This window comes from Peromyscus leucopus, chromosome 5 (assembly GCF_004664715.2).
Source record: "Peromyscus leucopus breed LL Stock chromosome 5, UCI_PerLeu_2.1, whole genome shotgun sequence".
Taxonomy (NCBI): Eukaryota; Metazoa; Chordata; class Mammalia; order Rodentia; family Cricetidae; genus Peromyscus; species Peromyscus leucopus.
The window spans coordinates 79,520,296-79,542,770 of record NC_051067.1 but is presented as its reverse complement, the minus strand read 5'-3'; the positions used below and the strand labels follow the sequence as shown (position 1 = coordinate 79,542,770).

General features: G+C 53.9%; 1 protein-coding gene across 1 annotated transcript in view; it reads right to left on the bottom strand.

Moving 5' to 3' along the window:
* Window positions 1-4,488: 4,488 nt before the first annotated feature.
* Adcy7 (adenylate cyclase 7) overlaps window positions 4,489-22,475 on the bottom strand; it is a 39,244-nt gene continuing 21,257 nt past the window's right edge. Inside the window, 21 exon segments of the mRNA XM_028891825.2 lie at window positions 4,489-5,222; window positions 5,373-5,497; window positions 6,396-6,437; window positions 6,440-6,509; window positions 6,687-6,791; window positions 7,564-7,710; window positions 8,146-8,301; window positions 8,501-8,669; window positions 9,290-9,465; window positions 10,113-10,205; window positions 10,948-11,073; window positions 11,307-11,391; window positions 12,864-12,961; window positions 13,970-14,042; window positions 14,215-14,295; window positions 14,780-14,814; window positions 15,078-15,269; window positions 17,420-17,552; window positions 17,699-17,857; window positions 19,144-19,271; window positions 21,610-21,721. Of these exon segments, the coding sequence (XP_028747658.1) occupies window positions 5,076-5,222; window positions 5,373-5,497; window positions 6,396-6,437; window positions 6,440-6,509; window positions 6,687-6,791; window positions 7,564-7,710; window positions 8,146-8,301; window positions 8,501-8,669; window positions 9,290-9,465; window positions 10,113-10,205; window positions 10,948-11,073; window positions 11,307-11,391; window positions 12,864-12,961; window positions 13,970-14,042; window positions 14,215-14,295; window positions 14,780-14,814; window positions 15,078-15,269; window positions 17,420-17,552; window positions 17,699-17,857; window positions 19,144-19,271; window positions 21,610-21,721 (2,452 nt within the window). The 3' untranslated portion in view covers window positions 4,489-5,075.

Here is a 22,475-nt window from a genome sequence, read left to right as displayed (position 1 = left end):
GGCTTGCTGATGTGTCAGCTAATTAATTGCCCCTTGACTTGGTCTGACTTGGGTCTAAGTATAGACACCTGGAACACACACCAGCCTTTTTTATGATCATCTTTCAAAGGAGCAGGTCCTCAAAATAAATTAATTCCCCATTTTTCACATTTTCCACACTCATTAAAGAAATTACAAGCAGGTAATTGTAAGATCTGCCTTACCAGAGCTCATCTAAATAACATTCTGAAAGTAGTCTTGTGAGCAGGCCGTATAGTGGCCTTTCAGACTGCCACTAGTGCTGTTTGATTTAACTGACAAAACCCAGCTTTATTATTGTGGTGGTGGTTGTTACTATTACTGTTATTATTATTATTATTATTATTTATTATTATTATTATCATCATTGGATGTATGTTGTGTATACATTGGGCACATGCATGCATGCCCTGGTGCCTGTGTAGAGGTCAGAGGACAACCCTTGGGAGTTGAGTTTCTGCTTCTGTTGTGGACACCATGGATTAAACTTAGGTCACTAGACTTGTCAGAAAAGGCCTTTTTACTCACAGAACCCTCTCACTGGCCCAGGACCTGGATTTTTAAGCATAGTCCTGTCCAGTGAGATTTTTGTAGCATCACACCATGAAAGTGAACACACTCAAGATTATGTTAAAATTTCCTGGTATGGTTCTGCCCTCTGTGTACCTGATGGGAATGGTGTCCTCATTTATGGTTATTAGGTACTACAGCTGACCCCAACATACAAAAAGAAAACAAAAAAAGTGGGCTAGGAGATTCATGGTGATAAAACATGTCTAGTGTTGCTGGGCGGTGGTGGCACACGCCTTTAATCCCAGCACTCAGGAGGCAGAGGCAGGCGGATCTCTGTGAGTTCGAGGCCAGCCTGGTCTCCAAAGCGAGGAGAAACCAGGAAAGGTACAAAGCTACACAGAGAAACCCTGTCTCAAAAAAACCAAAAAAAAAAAGAAAAAAAAAAACATGTCTAGTGGGTTTTTATTGTGGGTTGGGTTTGTTTGTTTTTTAGTTATTTGGAGCCATAGCAAAAGGACACACGAATATGACCAAATCATCCTTAGACACATTAGAGTTTAGAGCTTAAAGGAGAGCTTGCCCCTGCTCAGTCTCTCCAGGCCACCTGTTTCACGTGTGCCCCGAATCATTGCCCTTTATCTGAAACACAAAGGTCAAGTGACCACGCAGATTAAGTAGGAGACCATCTGATATTTCCCCTTCTATCACTCATCACTGGGCTGAGATGAGTGGTGATTTTTCTAAATCTGGATCAAGATCTAATGTGTTTGAAAAGCAAGCTGGATATGATAGCTCACACTTAGAGTCCCAGTACTTGGGAGGCTGAGATAAGAGGATTGCTATGAATTTGAGTCCAGCTGGGTTACATAATGAGACCCTGCCTCAAAAAAAAAAAAAAAAAACAAAGGTGGGGATAGGAGCGCTGGAGACATGGCCCAGCAGTTAAGTGCATGCACTGCTCTTGCAGAGGACCAGAGTCAAGTTCTTGGCATCCTCATTGGGTAGCTCAAAGACACCTGTAACTTTAGCTCCAGGGAATCTCATGCCTTTGGCCTGCTCTGCCAGCACTGGCATGTGTGTACATACCCACATGCACACACACATACACATGATTTTAAGATAAATAAAATTTCAATGTTGATGTACCCTAGTTTAGTGAACAGATGTAACACCCTTTTACAGAGCCTGTCTGCAGAATATTTAGACCAGAAGACATACCTAATTTTCTTGATTTGAAATCATTATTAAGCTAGAACAAGGAAAGTAAAGAAAAGTTGATTCTCCCAAGAAATTATAGAAGCTGGGCATGGTGGTGCATACCTTTAATCCCAGCACTCAGGAGGCAGAGGCAAGTGGATCTCTGTGAGTTTAAGGTCAGCCTGGTATACCAACCAAGTTCCAGGGCAGCCAGAGCTACACAGAGAAACTCTCAAAAAACCAACAAAACAAAAGAAATTACAGTGTGACTCTTTTGTAGATTATTATGCAAATAGAATAAAAAGTCAATTCAAAGGTGTTTATATCAAGTCTTTTAGATTTTGATTTAGTTTTTAAAATAGAGGTTAAGGGCTGAAGGGTATAGGTCTGTTGGTAGACTGAGGGTTAGCATTTGTGAGGCCTGGAGTCTGATCCCCAGCGCCACAAAAATTGGCCATAATAAGCAGCAAGTGGAGGGTGCCTCGGTGGTTAGAGTGCTTGTGCAAGCTTCACAGCCTGAGTTGGGATCCCTAGAACCCAGGTGAAAAGCTGGATGCAGTGGTATGCATGTATGCAATCTGCAGTCCTATAGGATGGTAGAAGGCAGAGACCAAGGAACCTGGACAAGGAACCTGGACATAGGGCAGCTAGCATGAAGCTGGCAGAAGAGAGAAGCCCTGACTCAAGATACCCAAGGTTGTCTTCTGATTTCCTCCTGAGCCAGCAGATGTAGGCCTGCACACATGAATGTGCACACACACAGAAAGAGACTGGCTGTGGTGACACGTGCCTGTAGTCCCAGCACTCTAGTAGATACTGGGAGATCAGGAGTGGAAGGTTTAAGGACAGCCTGAGTTACAGGAAACCTTGCCAGCTCAAATATGTAGGCAGTAAGCCACAATTCACCAGTAGATCTACTTGCCACAAGTCAGTTCCTGGAGACCCAGAAATACTTTAATTCAAAACCCCTTAGGACATTCAGGTTTTTAATTGACGGTTGGACACATAAAAGAGCCAGGCACTGGTTTCTGAAATTGAAACAAAACACTGAGACAGATGTTACAGAGCCATAAATATTAAACATACAGAACAAACCATAGTTATTTGCTTGCACCTGCTCAAGGGATTGACCGTGTATCCATGAAGTACACAGTAATGATTATCTTTTGTCGGGAAGTGTCCTTAAGTAAGCCAGAAGACTTGGGGTATTACTTCTGTAGTTGGTGAGGGTCGCCTTAGTGGAGATCCCGAAATGAGTCCTTGACCCACAGAAGGGTTTTTAAAAAAAAAAGTTCCTATGATAAAACAAGACACTTGTGAAGAAATCACTTGGAAATTAAAAAACAAGTATGTGCATAACTCCCAAGTGACCTTTTTTTTTTTTTTTTTTTTTGTCAGTTATACTTTTTTTTTCTTTTTTTTTTCGAGACAGTTTCTCTGTGTAGCTTTGCGCCTTTCCTAGAACTCACTCTGTAGTCCAGGCTGGCCTCAAACTCACAGAGATCCGTCTGCCTCTGCCTCCCTAGTGCTGGGATTAAAGGCGTGCGCCACCACCGCCTGGCTGTCAGTTACACTCTTAAGACCTGAACAATAACTTAAAAATACTCCTAGCACAGTGCTTCAGTTGAAAATAAAGAACGATGTGTGAAGAGTAGCCAATTATTTTTCAAGCTAGGATTTCTGTTGCTGGAGGGAAAAAGTAACTTGGATGTTGGAAGAGTAGAAGTGTGTCAGCCTCGGGGAGGCTCACTCCTGCTCCTGCTCCTGCCCGATGTGAACTGCATCAGTGGACTCAGCAGGACCCTTCCTCACCCCAGGGGAGCTTGCTGGGAAGCCCTGACCACTGTGAGATTCCTTTGTGCAAACTAGAGCCAGCCCTCTTCCCTGAGCTCCACAGGACACACGCTGCCAGGTAGGTCCTTTCTCCTCCCATCTGCATCCCTGACTACTCATCCTTGGACTGAAGTCCCAGGTAAACATGGCTAATCAGGCACCCTGGCTACACCACTTATATCTTTGCAGACTCCTCTGTGCATCATTTTCTGTACTGGATGTGGTAGGCTCCTTGGCAACTTCTAAGAATACCATGGTGTAGTAAAGTTCTGTGGCAGTAAGTCACTTCCAAAAAGGAGTGGGATGTTTGGTCATCTCTCAGTTTGAATGGTCTGGAGCTAAAGCACAGTAAGACACCATCACACAAAGATGGCTTTTGCCTTGACTCGTTTGAGTGAGAATAACTTGGCATTGGTTGAGGGGCTCAACTCACAGGCCAGGGACCTCAACACAACACATGTTCCTGCTAAGTAGATTGTAGCTGCAGCTCTGCTGTCAGCTGAGAAGATTGGAGAAAGGGCAAGAGGCACAGATTGTCCAAGCCCTCTCAGTCTTTCCCAGGAAAAAAAGCTGGCCATGGTAGTGCACATCTGTATTCAAAGCATTCAGGAAACTGAAGCAGGAAAGTTGAAAGTTTGAGGCCAGCCTAGGCTGACCTTGTTTCCAAAAAAAATAAAGTGCAGACAGAAGACCTGAAACATTATACCTCATTTCTAGACTTTCAGCTTCCTGAACCTTGTCTCAAAAGACTTACATCAAAAAAGCTTGATGCAGATCCAAGGCTTCACTGCTCCTTGTGTCTTGCTGTGAGCCCCATTCCTCAGACCTCTATCCTGCAGCCATGCTAATCCTATAAACTGACACTGAACAGCAGTCTTATTTACATGTAGTCAGTGGTTAAGAAGAGGAAATATACTGGAAAGGAGGTTTTTTTTTGTCTAGCATCTAAGAGTCCGTAGTAAAGATAAAACTCCATTAATGACATGTCCATTTCTAACATAAGCCAGAGTTGGTAAAAAGTGACATGTCGATTAGAAATTTTTCTCGACTGTTTGAGACTACCTGCCAGTATGCACACTGTTTTCAACTCCGTTTACCAGAATGCCTACAGGAGAGATTACTGTCCATTGTGGGACTGATGGGAAGAGGGAGGCTTCAACCTATGCAAGACAGCCTGGCTGAGCCTGCTGGAACCAGAAGAGGGTTTGTCACCCTGTGTATGCTCTTCACTGGCCACCAGGTGGGTGTTAGTCTTGGTCATGCACTAAGCTCTCTTCCCCAACACCTGGGAACAACGCCAGCCTGCAGTGGACCAGTGATCTAGCTAACTAGGAACTGCAGAGGCTGAAGCGCAGAGGTTCTCTGGACAACTTAGTAGCTGCTTCAAACAGAATCTGACGCACGTGTCAAAGCCATCCTGTAGTGCAAGTCCAAAGCAGCCACACAGCCATCTGCAGCTGGCATGAGCCTGCATTCTTGGCTCCCTCAGGGGAGGAGACTGACTACCAGACACCTCAGTTCAGCCCCAGCCCTTGAAACTTGGCAGTGTCTGTACAAACAAAGTAAGTCCGCAGCTCTCCTTTGCCTTTGACGTTGATCAGCCCTCGGCACTCACAGGAATAGCCTAGTCCCTGGAGGATGGTGCACGTCTCCTCTGTAACCTGACATGAAAAAGAGCAGGGTGTCAGTTGTCTGTTCCTAACAGTGATGGCCAAAGCCACACAGCCAAGTGAGAGAAGGGCCAGGTCCTAAAACGATACCTCCTCGGGGCGTGTCTTTTCCCCAAGTGGATGCTTCCCCGTGTACTTTACCTGGATTTTCCCAAGCTCTCCAGTGCTCTCCATTCGGCTGGCAACATTGACTGTGTTTCCCCAGATGTCATACTGAGGCTTGCGTGCTCCAATCACTCCAGCAATCACCGGCCCATGGTTTATGCCTAAAGATGGTTTACAGTTAGTTAGCCATTTATAGTAACACCGAGGGAGCAAGTTCCCTTGGAACTGTTCTCCTCTGCAAGTTGTGCCCCTGAGGTGTGAAAGGCCCCAGCTGTCTCTTGTCCATACTCCTGGACTCATTAGCTCTTCCCTAGTATCTGCTAATTTCCTTTTTAAAACCAAAGTAAATAGGCGTTAAGTGCCTACCTGTAAAGCTGACTATAACTGGTTAGTTTAATAAATCTGTTTTCTCTGTATTTTAAGATTATTTATGTGTAGCCATGAGTTTGGCCCGCATTTATATAGTTATATATTCTTAAATTTTTCAAAGGTAAGGGTTGGTGGCTGGCAAGATGGCTTATTGGGTAAAGGTAAATCTGGTGATCTGAGTTGAATTCCCAGAACCCACACAATGGAAGAGAACCAGCTCCTATTAAGTTGTTCTCTGTCCTCCACACATGCACTGTGGTATGTCAAACACCAAATAAATGTAATTTTAAATTGACTAATAAGGGGTTGAAGAGATAGCTCAGTTTGTCACACATACTGGGAACCTCAGTTGGATCCCCAGCACCCCATGTAAGAAGTATGATGAGACCTGCAGTTCTAGTATTGGGGATGTGGACACAGGCAGCCTAACCTCATTAGCAAGCCCCAGGGCCCAGGGAGACAGTCAAGAAATAAGACAGCTCCCGAGGTTGACCTGGCCTCCATACATACATGCTCCCACCAACACATGCACATTTCCCCCAAAGGTAACTAACTACATGAGCATATGCAAGGGAGGTCAGTGTTCATGATAACATCAGAGGGTCTGCTGAAACCTCGTAGCAGAGGGCCCAGGACACCCTCCAACCACGAGAGAGTGCACAAGGCTGAGCTGCCCATGTGTGACCTCACCAACTCGGAGGCGGAAGGAATTGAAGGAGTGCCTGTTGATCCATCCAGCTTGCTCATCAGGGCCATGCTGAACTCCACCAAGACACCAATATGCACATGCTGCCGCTCCAGGTCCTGCAGGACATGCATTGCATACCCACTCTATGCAGCCTTGACTGAGGGCACACACATCCCGTGGGGATAGGGTTCCTGTTCCCACCATGGGTCTCCAGGCTGCCCCAAAAAAAGGCCTCTGCTGCCTGACATGGAACCTTTAATGTAAGGGTTAGGACTAGGGATAGCCTGGAGTACCTGGTTCTCGTGTCCTGAGGGGACACTGAGCCCTGCTGCAGCCATGTAGGTGCTGCCGATGGTTTTGATCTTCTCCACGCCACTGAACTTGGGCTTTAGCAGCAGCTGCAAAACAAAAAGAAGCCACTATAGCCTTGAGAAAAGGAAGAGAGGGCCCACCCGCCTTCCCTGATGGACAATGCAGACACATCTCATGCATAGCCTTGTCCATCTGAGCTCATGCCTGCAGATGGGGACTGCCATCATCTCATCCCTTTCCTTCTATGCACTCGGGTCCTTTCTCTTTTTTGTTTTGTTTTGTTGTTTTTGTTTTCGAGACAGTTTCTCCATGTAGTTTTGGAGCCTGTCCTGGGTCTCGGCTCTGTAGACCAGGCTGGCCTCGAACTCACAGCGATCTGCCTGGCTCTGCCTCCCGAGTGCTGGGATTAAAGATGTGCGCCACCGCCACCTGTTGCACTCTGATCCTTTTAAGAGCAACCTATCTAGCATTATTTACTTAGAGGTGGGTCAGTGTCCTCCACAAACCAGCCAAACTGACTTCCTGAAATGGTTGACAGCATGGGCTCAGCCTGAATCAAAGTTGTTCTGGAAGGACCTAAATCTACCTGTTGTCACCTGTCCAATAGAGAGTTAATAAAAGTTCACTTACTCAAAAAAAAAGAAAAGAAAAGAAAAACCTACCTGTGTCTTGGTGTTTAATGTAATACAGTTCCTAGCCCGCTGGCCTCGTGTTTTCTTTAACTACTGTTTTACAGGACTCAGGATTGAGCCAGAGTCTCACACATAACTAAGCTTGCATTCTACCATTGAGCCCGCCCTGCCCTCCTGCCACCACAGGTGACAGGCTCTACGCCCCTTGCAGACTGGCCAGGCGTACCTCGTCAAAATCAGCGATGATCTCATTCAGCAGGCGCAGGCACTCCAGCCCTTCTTTGTTGACATCGCACTCGGTGTAGAACACTTTGAAGTCCGGAACGGATGCGAACATGACGCACACACAGTCATAGGACTGATGGTACCAGTCCTGCGGCAGGGCAGGGGAGAAACGGACCTAAGCCCACTAACCCAGGGCTGCGGGTGCAGGTGGAGTGCCGCTCCAGGCCGGTTAGCTGAGTGAGTGACGACAGCGTGCATGCAGCGAAGGCGGGAGGAGCCCAGTCAGGAGGGGTTACACTGAGCTATCTGTCACTGGGCCTGTTTGCTGTGTCAGAACGGGTCTGCTGTATGCACCTTATAGGAGTACAGGAGTCTTCTCAATGTAGAACATCCAGGTGACAGACACCTCAGCATGTGTCATGAGCTGTTTTCCAGGGTAGAAGTCAAGGCCAGGGTCTTGCCCACAGCCCCTGGTAGACAGAGTCCTCTGACTTGACTGCAAGCCTGCATCTAGCATACTCTGGGGGTCCTATGCTAGCACTGGGCAGCTCTGCCCACAGACTAGTACCCTGCCTTCACATACCTCAGCTGCCTTGTCACCAATGAAGTGGGCAGCCACGTGTGCCGGCAACACGTTTTCTAGGAGGAGGCGGTTCACGTTCTCCATTGTTTCAAACTCCTCGTGCTCCTTCTTGAACTTTTTCTTCCACAGACAGTCCAAGCGGCAGTAGTAGTCAATCTGCAGACCAGGGAGCCAGTGTCATAGCTGTCGCACCTGACCCACCAGCCAGCCCGTCTACAGTGCAGCCCACCCTGCCCAGCCCTGTGCAGAACAAGACCAGCACCTCCACGGCAGGCCTCGGCCATGTTGGTATCTCAGACCCCAGCCGTTCGCACCCATGTCTGCTCAGCACAGGCTGGGCAAGGAGCCTACACACCTGTCTAGACAGCAAGATGAGGGTGGCATAGAACAGGACCAGGTAGAAGTTGATCATAGTCTTCAGGTCTCTCTCTAAACATCTGCTGGGGAAGGCGGCAGTCGCCTGGGCCCCCAGAGCAGGGGTGTGGCTGTGCGTGCCTTGTGCAGCAGGCAGGGGTGGAAGTGTCCTAAGGGGTAGGAAGTGAACAGTTGCAGCCGTGCAGGGAAGCCGAGGGACTGAGGGGGCAGCCTCAGTGAAGGGACTTCTGGGTCACTCCAAAAGGCGCGTTTGCTGAGTGAGAAGCCACAACCGTGACTGTAGATTAGCATGAGGAAGGACCTGGCCAGAGGAAGGCGGACCATTTTTTTCTAGGTCCTCAAGCTTCTAACCACATGGACTGGAAGAGATCCAAGTCCTTGAGGGCTGCAGGCCCCATTTCAACCCACAGGAGTGTGCTCCTGCCCAGGAGGCAACAGGCATCAGACTGAGTTGGCTCAAGGCTTCCTTCTCCAGGGGTCTTCACCCCTTGACAGGCTCAGAAAGAGAAGGAGCCTGATTGCTAGGACCTCCCCAAGAACCCATCAGTAAGCCATACACCCAACTCTCCCCCGAGACCTGGAGCCTGGACCAGTCCCTGTGGTTCTGTAAAGCAGAACTCCATTTGTCCACAGTGCCTGGTTCCGTGCGACCAGGGACAGAGATGCACCATGCTCTAGCCGGGCGCTAGGTCAAAACAACCCGGCTTGCCTTTTGAGCGGACTGCAGAGACACCAGCCCCACATATGTGTACTGTAGACATAGCCCCACCTGTGTGTACCGTTGGCTTCAGTGCCGTTGCCTGGGACGTGCCAGCATGGGGAGAGGTTGAACAGCAGCAGGTAAGCCACCAAGGCCACTGTCAGCAGCACGGCCTTCAGTTCCAGGCTCATCCGCAGGAAGACGGAGCACGAAATGAAGCCCAGGATGCAGCTGCAGGTGTAGTACTGCGGTGGGGACAAGGTCCTGTGTCGGTCACCAGGAGGCATGCCTGCGGCAGGCTAGCATTACCAGTCCACGGCCAGCTCCCTCCTGCTGAGGGGCTCCAAGGCCAGGTGTCGGTCGATACCGCCCTCGGCCCTTTCCAGCAGAGATCAGCAGGGACTGCCTGGCATGGGTGTGAGGGTCAGCCCTAGCCTCACCTCTTCTCATGGCCCCTGTTCTCAACTTGGGCCTCTCCAGGCACAGACCTTGGTTTATGGCAGCTGCCCTGGGCCCAGCCCTTCTTTCCTTTAAGGCCTCAACCTCTCTGAGTGCAGAGACTCTGACTGCACAGGGGGAAGTGACCCACAGACACCCTCTAGTGCAACGGATGCTGCTCTGCAGGCCCTGCCCACCCCAAGGCCTAGAGCAAGCCGCTAAGACCCAGGGTCCTGTTTCCCTGGCATTGGGGCAGGCAAGGAACGAGCTTGGCTGCCTGGCCCTCCTGGCCTTCTCCACTTACGCTGGGAGACATTGGACTCATTCTTCCTCTCCAAGGCCTCAGGATGCAGACCTTCGAACCATGCATTGTACACTCTGGCCAGAGAGGCCCAGCAGCCCCAGAGGACTGGCCAGGGGCTGGGTGGTGCTAAAAGCCAGGACTCATACTCACCAGGAGGAGCTCACAGGGGGTCCCAACTCCATTCCTGGAGTGGCTTGTCTCATTGCCTCTGGGCTGCTCTGGGCCTGGGTTAAGCATCAGTGGCTGAGGGGAGACAGGTTGCCATTAGAGTGGATCCAGGGATGAAGACCTGCCAGGCCCAAGGCAGATGACCCAAGACAACTGTGGGCACCAAAGGTGCCCTGAGGCTGGGTGCTAGGCTCTCAGCTGAGCCCAGCAAGTGGCTGTATCCACAGCAACCACCAGGTATCGAGTACCTGGGGTGGGGAGAGATACAGAACAGAAATGTTGAGACAACAGCAGCCCAGGGCAGGCATGAGAGGAGGCTAGGATGGACCCTCTCAAGAGCCCCTTTCTCCTGGACCCTGAGAGAAGGGCATGAGAGTACATTCCCAAAACTACAGCCTACAGTGTCAGGGACAGTGTGGAGGAGACCTGTTCTAAAGGAAGGCGATGGCATGAGGCAGGGTTGGGAGTTCCCACAGGCTGCTCGGTGTGTGGCTCAGAGCAGACGGCAAGTCTTACCCCTTACTGAGGAAAATGAGTTCCCAAGAGCGTGGGAAGGAGGAACTGGCGGCCAGCATATATCTGCAGAGTTGCTGGGCACCCCAAGCCCTCCCTTGAAGGGATGAAGAGCTCTAAGCCTGTGCTGGGGACTCCACAGACCACTGCAGGGCTATGGAGGGGTCACACCAGATGGAACTGTTCAGGCAACAGGCTGCAATTCTAGACTCTGGCTTCCCCGGGTCTAAGATGGTTCCTTTCCCCGGGAGATAGACCCTTGGTGCGGCCTGCTGGGGCTTGCCGTCCCGACGCCCTAACTCACCATGTTGATGATGGCAACAGTCAGCAGGCTGCCAACGGTCAGCACGACCAGGGACAGCCTGAGCAGCGGCTGCGTCTCCACACTCTCCGAGACGGCCTGGAGTGTACCTCGGGCTGGAAAGCACCTCTATGGAGAGGGACAAGTCAAGCAAAAGAGCAACTGGGACGAGGACTAGCCTTCTGCGGGAGGACGGAAGGTACCAACCAGCCTGGGAGGCTGGGGACTTGGGAGCAGTCTGTAGAGACTCAGTTGTCCCGGAGGTAAGATGGGGCCCCCAACCGTTGCCCAGAGCAAGACCACTGGTGAGGGAGAAGCCATAGGGGACAGAAGGGATGCGCTGAATTCAGGGACCCACTCACCGAGAACTCAGTAGCAAAGCAGAAACTTAGCACCAGCACCAGCAGGCAGGCCACCAGTCCAAAGGACACACCCAGAGTGGCCATCCTGGAAAGGAGGGAAAACTTGAGTCCACCCCCCCACACCAGTCCCCAACCTCCAGTCCCTCCCCAGCAGATATTCTGCATCCAGCAAAGGAGATTTTGAAAAAGCGTCTCCCAATGTCCCACAGACAATCATGAAGATCAAGGTTGTCATCAAGTACCCCTAGAGGCCAAGTTCATAAGAAGTGAGTCACATCAGGAACCATGTCTGGCATGTAAGACACAAAAGCCGTACAGGGGGCTGGAAAGATGGCTCAGGGGTTAGGAGCACATGTTGCTTTTGCAAAAGGATCCAAGTTCGATTCCCAGCACCCACATGGTGGTTCCCAACCACCTATAACTCCAGTTCCGGGGGATCCGACAGCCTCCTCTAGCAGACTCAGGCACCAAGCATACATGTGGTACAAATACATATACGGAAGCAAAACACACAAGTACAATAACAAATTTTAAGCATCCATATATAATTTGGTTTGGTTTGGTTAGTTTTGGTCTTGTTGTTGTTTTGGTTTTTCAAGACAGGGTTTCTCTGTGTAGTTTTGGAGTCTGTCCTGGATCTCACTCTGTAGACCAGGCTGGCCTCGAACTCACAGAGATCCACCTGGCTCTGCCTCCCGAGTGCTGGGATTAAAGGCGTGCACCGCCACTGCCTGGCTTTAGTTTGGTTTTGATACAGGGTCTTACAGCTCTGATTGACCTGGAACTTACTATGTAGACAAGTCTGCCTCAGACTCGCAGCAATCCTCACGTCTCTGTCACTGAGTGCTGTGGAATCACAGGCCTAGGTCACCATACCTGTTTTTAGCCTCTGTGTGTGTGTGTGTGTGTGTGTGTGTGTGTGTGTGTGTGTATGTAGGCACCTACATGCCATAACATGCATGTGGAGGTTAGAGAATAAGCCTGGAGTCAGTTCTCTCCTTTAACCGTGTGGGTGGCAGGGATCGAACCCGAGCTCTCGGGCTGGTTGGCAGACGCCTCCGGCTGCTGAGCCATCTCACCAGCGCTATGTGGTCTGTTAAGCACACCCGAGCCACAGTGCCGGCACAGCCAGGCTTTGTTTTAACTGCCTTCTGGAAGCTCTCGGTTCCTTCCGGCCCCTTGTCCCTGTCCACAGCAGCAGGACCCCAGAACCTGAAGTAGGGATTGCAAGGCTCTTGGGTCCAGGCTGGGTGCTGCTGTCCCTGTAAGTCTCACTGTCCCCACGAGAAAGGAAGAAATGACAGTGCCCACTGTTCCCAGAGGCTGAGACCACACAGATAACAGGACTGGGCAGCAGACAGGGAGCCTGGGACAGTTTCGCACCCAGTCACTGGGGCTGTAACCCCTGCTCCAGTGTTGGGGGATCCAGAGCTGAAGTCACTGGTCCCTTCCAGCTAGCCATGAAGCACCTTGCCAGTTTCTGCTGGGTCCTGCCAAGGTCACCTCCCCTCCGGCTGGACCCCAGTGGGCTTGCTCATCCTCTCCCCACAGGCTGACCTGGGCATCACCAGAAGGTGGACAAGCAGGATGCAGACGAAGACCAGGCTGGCACAGGCGAAGTCGTAGCGAGCCCGGGGGATGGGCACCAGGCGGTACTGGGTGGGGGGACATGACCGTGAGAGACAGCTACCAGCAAGGTCCCTTTAATGCCCACCCCAAGTTCATAATCCTAAAATAAAATGCCTGGCACCACTCCTGGGGTCCGAGGGAGTGCTACACGCAGTCACTCCCCAGCCAACATCATACAGTTCCTCTCTGCATGGGCAACGCTCAACGCCCAGCAATGTTCTTGTTCTCACTTCTCAGGCCCGTGACGGGAACCAAGCTTGAGCTCCTGGGACTGTCCGTAGGCATGACCTCACCCCTTACAAGGAGTATGACCTGGGCCTGGGGCCCTGGACAAACAGGTAGCCAGGACAGAGGCCATCCCTGGGGCTGCCCCTCCACATGGCCCCACTCTGTTACCACATCATCATGCCCCGATGGTAGAGGAGCATCCAAGACTCAGGCCATGTGACCCACAGCCAGGGGAAGCCCCGTCCACTCTCTTCCCAGTAACTGCTCGGAGACCCCCAGGGAGAAGGTTCCTCCCCTCAATATTGGACACCAGGCCATGAAGGCCAGTACCCTCCTCAGATGGCCACAGCCTACAGCTAAGGACAACCAGCTTCAGCACCTGTGGGCTGCTCTCTAAACTGGACCTGCCTGGTTGCTTGGGGGATTCGATCCTGATATGGACCCAAGACTTGCAGGAAGCCATGGGTTGCTCTAGACCTATACAGTCGTTAGGGCACAGAAAGTGTGTCACAGCAGCCAGGCAGGAGGTCCCACAGTTATGCAACCAGGAGCCTGGATTTGGGGTATCTTCCTCCTGGAAGTCTGCAGCACTCACCCCAAACCTCAGGGACAAATCTTTAGGGTGGTGTCAGGTAAAGGGGCGAGGACAACAGAAAGAGCCACTGCACAGAACCCTGTCCACCCCAACAGCCAGTTCAGAGAGCCCCACGGGCCTCCCCACCCTGTGGGATCTGCTGGACCCAGCAGGTCATGCCCCGCCCACCAGGCCTAGACCTGCTCCTCTGCGGTAGCCGCCCCAACCTCACCTCACGCTCGAAGCCCTTCTCCAGGAAGATGGAACCAAAGGTGTGGAAGTCATCAGACTTGGAGCAGCAGGGCCTGGGGAAAAGAGCAGCACCATGTGCCCGCCCACAGAGCAGGAGAGGGCCACACTCTTGGGAGCAGCCCCAGGGGAAGGGAGAGTACAGACCACAGCCAGGGCTCAGTATCCAGCAGCAGGGGACCGGCCCTGCTGTGGGGGGAAGAGGTAGGGAGAGATCACAGGTCTCACCTGGTGGAGCTGAGCCCCTCAATGGCTGACAGCATCTCATCATCACAGTCATCATCCAGGCGCCCCTTGGGGGATGCACTCCTGGAAATAGAGCCCCCAACTACATCACCCTGGAAGCCTACTTGGCCGGAGGCTAGGCTATGGATGTTGGATTTACCAGTGGGGTCCCTGAGTTCATGAAAGGGGGTGGGGTTAAGTGAAGGGCCAGCAGCCCAGCAAGAAGCAGAGGACACATCCCTAACCCCCAGACCAAGGCCACCTGAGCTAGGGGCAGGACCAGCACAGAAGCCCGAGAGACACCTTTCCTCAGCACCGACACACAGCAAGCCGCCACCCCAGTCTTAGGGTAGCATGCAGCAGGCATCCCATCCCAGCCATTCAAAGAGCCTGGGACCTGGGAGTCCTGCACCCAGAGAAGACAAACCTGAGCCCTGGCAAACCCAGGGAGGCCCGGGCTGGGCCAGGAGGGGCTGCCCCAGACAGAGACGGGTCAGAGCACCCGCCTGCAGGAGGAGACTGGCCAGCACCACCAGTCAGCAGTGTGCTGGGCGGGCAGGGCACCTACCTGTCAAGGGCACGGTGGCGGCGCAGAGAAGTGGCCTGCAAGGGGGGAGAAGGAGAAAATGACCACTCCCTGCACACTGACCTGGCATGGCTTCACCATGGGCCTGGCTTTCTTTCCTCAGACTGGAAAAGGACCAGGAGATTCTAGGACATTCCAGACCCTACTGGAGCATTCTCCAAATATTCCAGAAGCGGGGTTTGGCAGAGACTACCCACAATGCAGCGAGAGGAGAAGGGCGGGGCAGAGCCTTTTGCTCCCTGTCCCTTCTCAGAGAGGTCCTGGTGGGAGGGGAGCCTACCTTTGGCCTCCGTCCATTGGGAATGGGGGTCTCACTGCTGCTCACACTCTCCCGGTGGTTGAGGTGTGCAAAGGGCCGCGCTGCCCCCCAGGACTCGAGATAGCGGGTTACACGAACGGAAGCCCGCATCTTCAGGGTGGCATCCCCCTTGGGCTTGGGGAGGTGATGGCTGGGTGGGGGCGGCTGCTGGCTCTGCAAACACATAGACACGACCCATTCCACATGTTCCCCTCGCGTGCATGCACGGGAGCATGCCTGGAGCACTGGCTGCTCTGGTACAGGGAGAGTGGTGGGTTTCTGAGCCTCTTCTTGAGGCAGGGGGTGCCCTGGGGACTGGCTGAAGCCCTCAGTTATCATCCCTGCCCCAGGTCAGGAAGACGCTGGTAGCCACACAGCTCAAGCTCAGGCCCCCTCGAGGAAGGGGTAAGCAGGAGCCCTGCCTACCCGCATGTGGCTCACACATGCTCCTTCTGGTGAAAGCAGTGGGAGAAAGATGGGTGCTGGCCTGAACCCAGAGTGCCAGCCCACTCCAGGGCAGCCTGTGCAGGAGGGCCACGCCCAGCCTCAAGTCCAGCTCCAGGCACCGTGCTGGCATCTCAGTGGCTTGGCCAGACCCCGAGTGAGGGTCCAGCTCTGCCCCCCCCCCGTCCGAGGGTCCAGCTCTGCCCCCCCCCCGTCCGAGGGTCCAGCTCTGCCCTCCCCCCGTCCGAGGGTCCAGCTCTGCCCCCCCCCCGTCCGAGGGTCCAGCTCTGCCCCCCCCGTCCGAGGGGCCAGCTCTGCCCCCCCCCCCCGTCCGAGGGTCCACTGAGCCCCAAGTCCCCTTTAGCCCATGCCTGGGTCTTCTCCAGTCAGGGTGGCCAGGTATGGCTGGAAGCAAGAGAGGAAAAGAGAGGGCCCCAAGGCCATCAGACACAAGCATGGCCTACTTTGTGTCTGCTGAGGCTCTTGTTCCCTCACCGCCAGCATCCCAGACACTCCCTCCAGAACCACCTCCTCAGACTTGCCAACACCAACAGGCAGCAGCCCACCTACAGCCCCAGACCTGGCCAAAGAACAATGGCAAATTTACCAGAAACTTCCAGTGTCTCTGGGCATAGAAACCCTCACTTTAAACCCTCACTGCCCACCATCTACTCAGCTTAGGACCAAGATGTGGCGTGTCCCCCCCCCCCCACCCCCGCAAAGGTCCTAGAGTCCATACAGAGGACAGCCAAGCCACACAGTGAGCCAGAGCTGCTGGGGCTGGAGGTGTCTGAGACCCCTCTCCTGCTGGTAACCCTGGTCACACGCTGGCTGGAGATGAGAATGAAGAGGAACTCCTACAGGCTCCTCTAAACTGCCAGCGATGTGAATGAGCGGAGGAGCAGAGCTGGAGAGAGGGACCAGGTAGAACCACTGTTCCACACTGCCAGTGGCGCACACATGCCGCCGCTCCTCTGGAGCTTGGCTGGAGTCTGGCCAGCATCCTGCAATTCTGCTGCTCAAGCTGGCAGCCCTGGGGGTGAGCTTTGGAACCATGCCTGCAGAGGCCTTGGAGGCTGGGGCTTCTCCATTTCAAAGCCACTAAATGCATGCTTAGAGCGGAGCTGGGCGATCCGATCTGCAGGCTGGAGGGCCAGTGGTCTTTGGCAGCAGGAACAGACAATAAACAAGGACGAAGATAAATAAACAGGACCACACGGGGACAGTGAGGCCAGGAGCAGGCATCTTCCTGTATGTGGTGGCTGCCCTGCAGATGTTAGCAAGGTAAGGGGGACAGAGTGAAGCCAAGGCATGCAGCGGAGCCTAGGTGGGTTCACAGGCTGCCCCCAGTCAGAGCCAAGGGCCAAGACCGAGGGAGCTGGAAAACGCTCCTGCCAGCGTTCTGGAGCAAACTCCAGGGATGGTTCAGGAGGTTAAGGCCACAGGGGCAGAAAGCAACAGACTGCCAGCTTGAGCAGTCAGCAGGCAAACCCAGCTGCCTCTCCTGTTGGGCCACCAGGGCAAGCTGGGCTCCAGGACAGGAAGCAACTTGAGTCACCTGAGAGCCCCCGACCCGCAAGCTTCAGGAGCAGGCTGCCGGGCCATTCCCTGCGACCTCACAGGGGTGAAGAGACCTCCCTGGAATTAGCGTCACGGAACTTCACTAATGCCACGCTCTGTGCCCGGAGCTACCGACACAGCCCGTGCTCCCCACCTCACAGAAACACATCAGGTCGCTCCTGGGTGCCTAGAATGTGCCCAGGTCAAGGAAGTGCCCTCCTACTCTCTGCTACCTCCCCACAGTCTGGAGGGTCAGTTGCTAGTAGGTGGGACCCTGCTCCCAGGCTGCCCAACCCCCACCCACCCCCAAGCCCCCGTACCCGAGGGTCGATCACCAGGTAGGTTCGGATGTTCATCTCTTTCAGATAGGGGTCGCGCTGCTGCCCGTTCCCATCCTCCACCTCGTACGCCTTGTCCAGGTGGTTCAGTGTCGCCTCTGTGATGTGCACCCGGCTGGGGAGACCCAAGTCAGACAAAGCAGCATGGCCCAGGCGCCCACTTGGAGGTGCCCAGCAGCTGGGGCTGGCTCCATCCCCTGCCTCCACACCTGGTCCCACCCTGATCACCCTGGCCTCTGCCCCCGCCCTGCTGAAACTCACCCAGGGACTCCAGCGGCCTCCATCCTGTTGGCCAGGGACACATCATGGGACCACACATCATACTGCCACTTGCGGAGCCCGATGACCCCACACAGCACATTCCCAGAGTGGATACCCACACGCATGCTGATGTCTACACCTGTGGCCTCACGCACCTGCCTGGAGCAGAGCAGCCTGTCACCTACAGCAGCTCAGGGCCACACCGGAGGTCTTGGGCATGGCATGGCTTCCTCTTCAGAGAGACCAAGAACCCCATCCCTGGGAGTGTGCAAGTCACACCCAGCTCAAGGGTGTGTAGGAAGAGAAAGGGACTTAGGATGCCATTTATGCTGATGGGCCACAGTCTGTCCCTGGTATCTCTTGCCCAGCACCCTGGTTGGCTCTGGTAAGGCTTCCAGGGTATTGAGGATGCTAAGCCCTACCTAACACCCAGCATAGACAAGGACCCTGGGGACTTCTCTACTCCAACTGCAGGAAGTGAGGGCCCTATTCAGTACAAGGAGCCCCCAGGGTGGAGCTCCCAGGATGTGGCACCCACCCCCATTCCCCAGGCCTGAGCAGAGCTCTACACTCCTCAGGCAAGCTGGTGGTTAGGGACACAGGAGCCACCAGCACCTGTGTCCACCACTAGAACTGGGGGCGAGCTGGTCACCAAGGCTAGAGCCAGCAGGAGCCAAAGCCGCCTCTACACAATGCAGAATGGGGACCTGCTGGGTCCCATGGCAGGCATCTTGGGAGTTCTGCACTGTGGACTACCTTCCCACCTGGGGGGAGTTCTGGAGGCACAGCAAAGTGGTACCGGATGGAGTACCTCCTCTGCTGCCTAGACAGACCGCCTCCACCTCCACCTCCACCTCATGATTCTTCCTGCACACCCCTGAGCACCTCACCAACAGACTGATGCTCGCTAGCAGAAGGACCCAGAAGATCCAGGCCTCCCTGTCGCTAGAGAGTAAGTCCTCTGGCACCAGAAGCTTCCCAGAGGAATGGAAAGCCAATGGAGTCCTGGAGCTGGGCCTTGCCTCCGGAAGGCCTTCCTGTTATCTGCCCTGAGCTCTTCCTACAATCTCAGTCCTTGGAAAGGTGCAGCCCAGCTGCCCAAGCTCAGCTTTTTAGTTATTTTGTTTTGTTTTTTTGAGACAAGGTCTCTCTATACAGTCCTGGAACTCACTTTGTAGACCAGGCTGGCCTTGAACTTGCACAGACCCACCTGCCTCTGCCTCCTCAGTACTGGGATTAAAGGCGTGCACCACCATGCCTGGCCTAACAGCTTTTTAGATGCTCCGAGGGCTTGAAGCCACAGGTGGCCCAGAGGAAGGGAGGCCAGCAGGAGTTGGCCTCCTCCACGTGGTGCGCTGAGAATCGGGCAAGCCTCACACCCCACCCACCTCAGCATGTGGTTCGGCAGGGGACATGCTCCTGTGCCCTGGCCCACCCGCACCTACTTAATGGCCTCACATATGTCCAGCCCCATCTTGACGCAGTTGCGGGCGTGGGTGGGCAGCGACACAGGCAGGCCTGACACACAGTAGTAGCAGTCACCCAGGATCTTGATCCGCATGCACTCGTTGGCCTGCAGGGTAAGCAAGCAAGGGGTGCGCTCAGGGCAGGTCCTGGGCCAGCTGCTCGCCGCCCTGCCAGGACCGGCCTTCCGTGCCGCGCCGGCTCAGCAGCCGCTGCAGAGCCCGGCAAGGGGACCCGAGAGACCCAGCCAGCTACGCAGGAGGGACTGGACTGTCTTTTTTATTTGTCTGTGCAATGTTTGAGCGCCTACTGTATACCTGGCCAGGGAACACGACACAGCAGCAAACTATGATATAAATCTCGCAGCTGTGGAATGAGCACGCGAGCAGAGGGCTGGGACTAAATCAATACAACCGGGAGATGCACCCAGAAGAGGAAGAGGCACTGGAGAGAGGAAGGGCCCAGGAGACCAGAGCCATCACAGCCCTCGAAGAAGGGCATTCTAGGGGCTGGAGAGATGGCTCGGCGATTAAGAACACTGGCTGCTCTTCCAGAGGTCCCAGGTTCAATTCCAAGCATCCACATGGCAGCTCACAACTGTCTGTAACTCCAGTTCCAGGGGGTCTGATACCCTCATACAGACAAACGTACACATAACATAAAAATAAGTAAATAATTATTTATTAATTTATTTATTTTGGTTTTTTGAGACAGGGTTTCTCTGTGTAGCTTTGCACGTTTCCTGGAACTCACTCTGTAGCCCAGGCTGGCCTTGAACTCAGAGATTCTCCTGCCTCTGCCTCCTGAGTGCTGGGACTAAGCCTGGCAATAAAATATTTTTTTTAAAAAAAAAAGAAGAGCATTCCAACATGTGCAAAGGCCCTGAGGCCAGGAAGTGACTTGAAATAAAATGAGGGCAGTCAGTGTAGCCGAAGCAGAGTGAGTCAGGCAGGACTTGTAGCAGGCGTCCTGAGCAGAGAGCAGCAGCAGTTAAGCCCAGAGACGCTAGGCTGCTAGATGGGGGGCAGGGGAGGGGGCGGGAGGGAGCCAACAAGGGTGAGACGGGGTCCCCGCAGGAAATGCTCAGGGAAGGAGGGTCCTGGATGGGAGTCTACAGCCCCACCAGAGACTGTGCTGAGACCTCCTGTGGGGGTCTGGTGTGAACAGCAGCCTTTGCTTTGCAGTCACCCCACCCCAGGTTCCCCAGCAGACAGCTGTTCTCTGGCTCTCCAGGGGAGGAACGCAGGGCTGGAACAAGGACATCTAAGTAACTGTGCCCAGGCCAGCCCTGCCCTGTGTCCAGCCAGCGCTCCACTGACCCCTGACCCCTGCGCCTCTCCTGAATGCCGGTAACTCTTGGGTCATGAATGCCCGAAGGGCAGCCCCCATCACACAGCTCAGCTCCAAGGCTCAGGAGCCACGGGGAGATTTGGTAAAGGATGAAAATCTGTTCCTGGGGGCTGGAGAGATGGCACAGAGGTTAAGGGCACTAGCTACTCTTCCAGAGGACCCAGGTTCAATCCCCAGCAACCACATAGCAGCTCACAACTGTCTGTAACTCCAGTTCCAGGGGATCCAGCCCACCCACCCCCAACACAGACATACATATAGGCAAAATACCAATGCACATAAAATAAAAATAAATTAATTATTGAGAGGGGGGAGGGAGGGGAGGGAGGGAGGGAGGGAGGGAGGAAGGAAGGAAGGAAGGAAGGAAGGAAGGAAGGAAGGAAGGAAGGAAGGAAGGAAGGAAATCCTGTTTGGTACTTGCCAGGCTTCTCAGCGACAGAAGGACAAATCCCACTCTTTGCCTAGGCCACCATGTCCTTGTCTGTCTCCCTGATACTCTGCTCCACACACACTGAGCTGTCTTCACGTCACATCTCTGTGTCTGCTCCCCTGCTCCCCTGCCCCACAGGCTTCTCTTCCCTCCCTGGGTCTGGGTCTGAGTCTGTCTGCCCCCCAACACACACACTGCTGGCCTCAAACTCACAGAGATCAGCCAACTCTGCCTCCCAAGTGCTGGGTTAAAGGCGTGCGCCATCACACTGGCCATGAGTTTCTTTGGAAGGCTTCTCAAGCTTTCTTATATGCACAGTTCACCTGGGAATTTGTCAGGCTGAGTGTGGCTGGACATTCTGGGCGCTCCCAGATCCCCAGGTAAGGCAAGGCTGCCAGACTGGAAGCCATCTTCAGGTTGCAAGTTTAAGCCCCCCACCTGAGCTGGACCCATAAACACCCCGGGCATGCACTCATAACTTTGTTCTCCTCCTGCTGAGGTGGGAGCCAGCTCCTGCCCCTTGGAGTCCCCACTCACATGGAGCACGCAGAAAGCACCTCCTACCCAGACTCCAGCACTGAGCCCCAGCCTCCCACCCACTCCCAGCTCCTGCAGCACGGGATGCCCCGTGACGGCAGCAGCCGGCTGACAGCATGCCCAGGCTCACCTTGGCAATCTGGTCAAACTTCCCGAACAGTTCATTGAGCACCACCACCAGCTCCTTGGGGGAGCAGTCGCTGGCCAGCCTTGTGAAGCCCACGATGTCTGCGTACAAGATGCTAGTCCGGGTGGACAGAGCTTGGATCAGATCCCTGGGAGGTGGCCCTGCCTCGGCCCCCATCAGCCCCAAAGGCCAGAAGATTGCTCCCAGCCAGCTTGACCCATCTTAGTTCCAAAGGCCTCTCACTAAAGCAGGGCAGAGCACACTACCTACACCCAGCCCGTCACTGCTCAGCTCCCAGCACCCTCCCCCTCCTGCACCCGCACCCAGAGAGTCGAGAGACCTGAACTGCCAGAACACAACTTCCCTCCTTCCAGTCCTCCCCAGGCCCTGAAAGAACCACAGTGAGCAATCAGAAGTCCCAGGAGGCAGGCGGCAACGCCCTCAGGCCTCGCTGTGTTCAATGGCCTGTAAGACCCCAGGCCGACAGATGGAGCCCTGACTTGTACTAATAGATGTCTGCTGGTACATAATACTGGCCCTCGGGCAGACACCAGGTGGAGCTGAGAGTGACCACACTACACCTCACAAGAGATCCTGTCATATCACTAAGGCCAGGTAAGGACAGGGGCACCGGGGCACCTCCTTTGGGGAGAATCATCGGAAAAACCCTTTCCCCGCACCCGAGTGTCTGGCTAGTTCACATGGACTGCTTTGATTATGGAGGGACACTGGGTCTTCTTCCCCTAATACCACCCTAGCTCTTTAAGAGCCTTGATCTGATTCACCCCATGAAGAAACAGGAGAGGGGTTAGGGATTTAGCAAGCGCAAGGCCCTGGGTTCAATTCTGAGCTCCAGAAAAGAAGAAGAG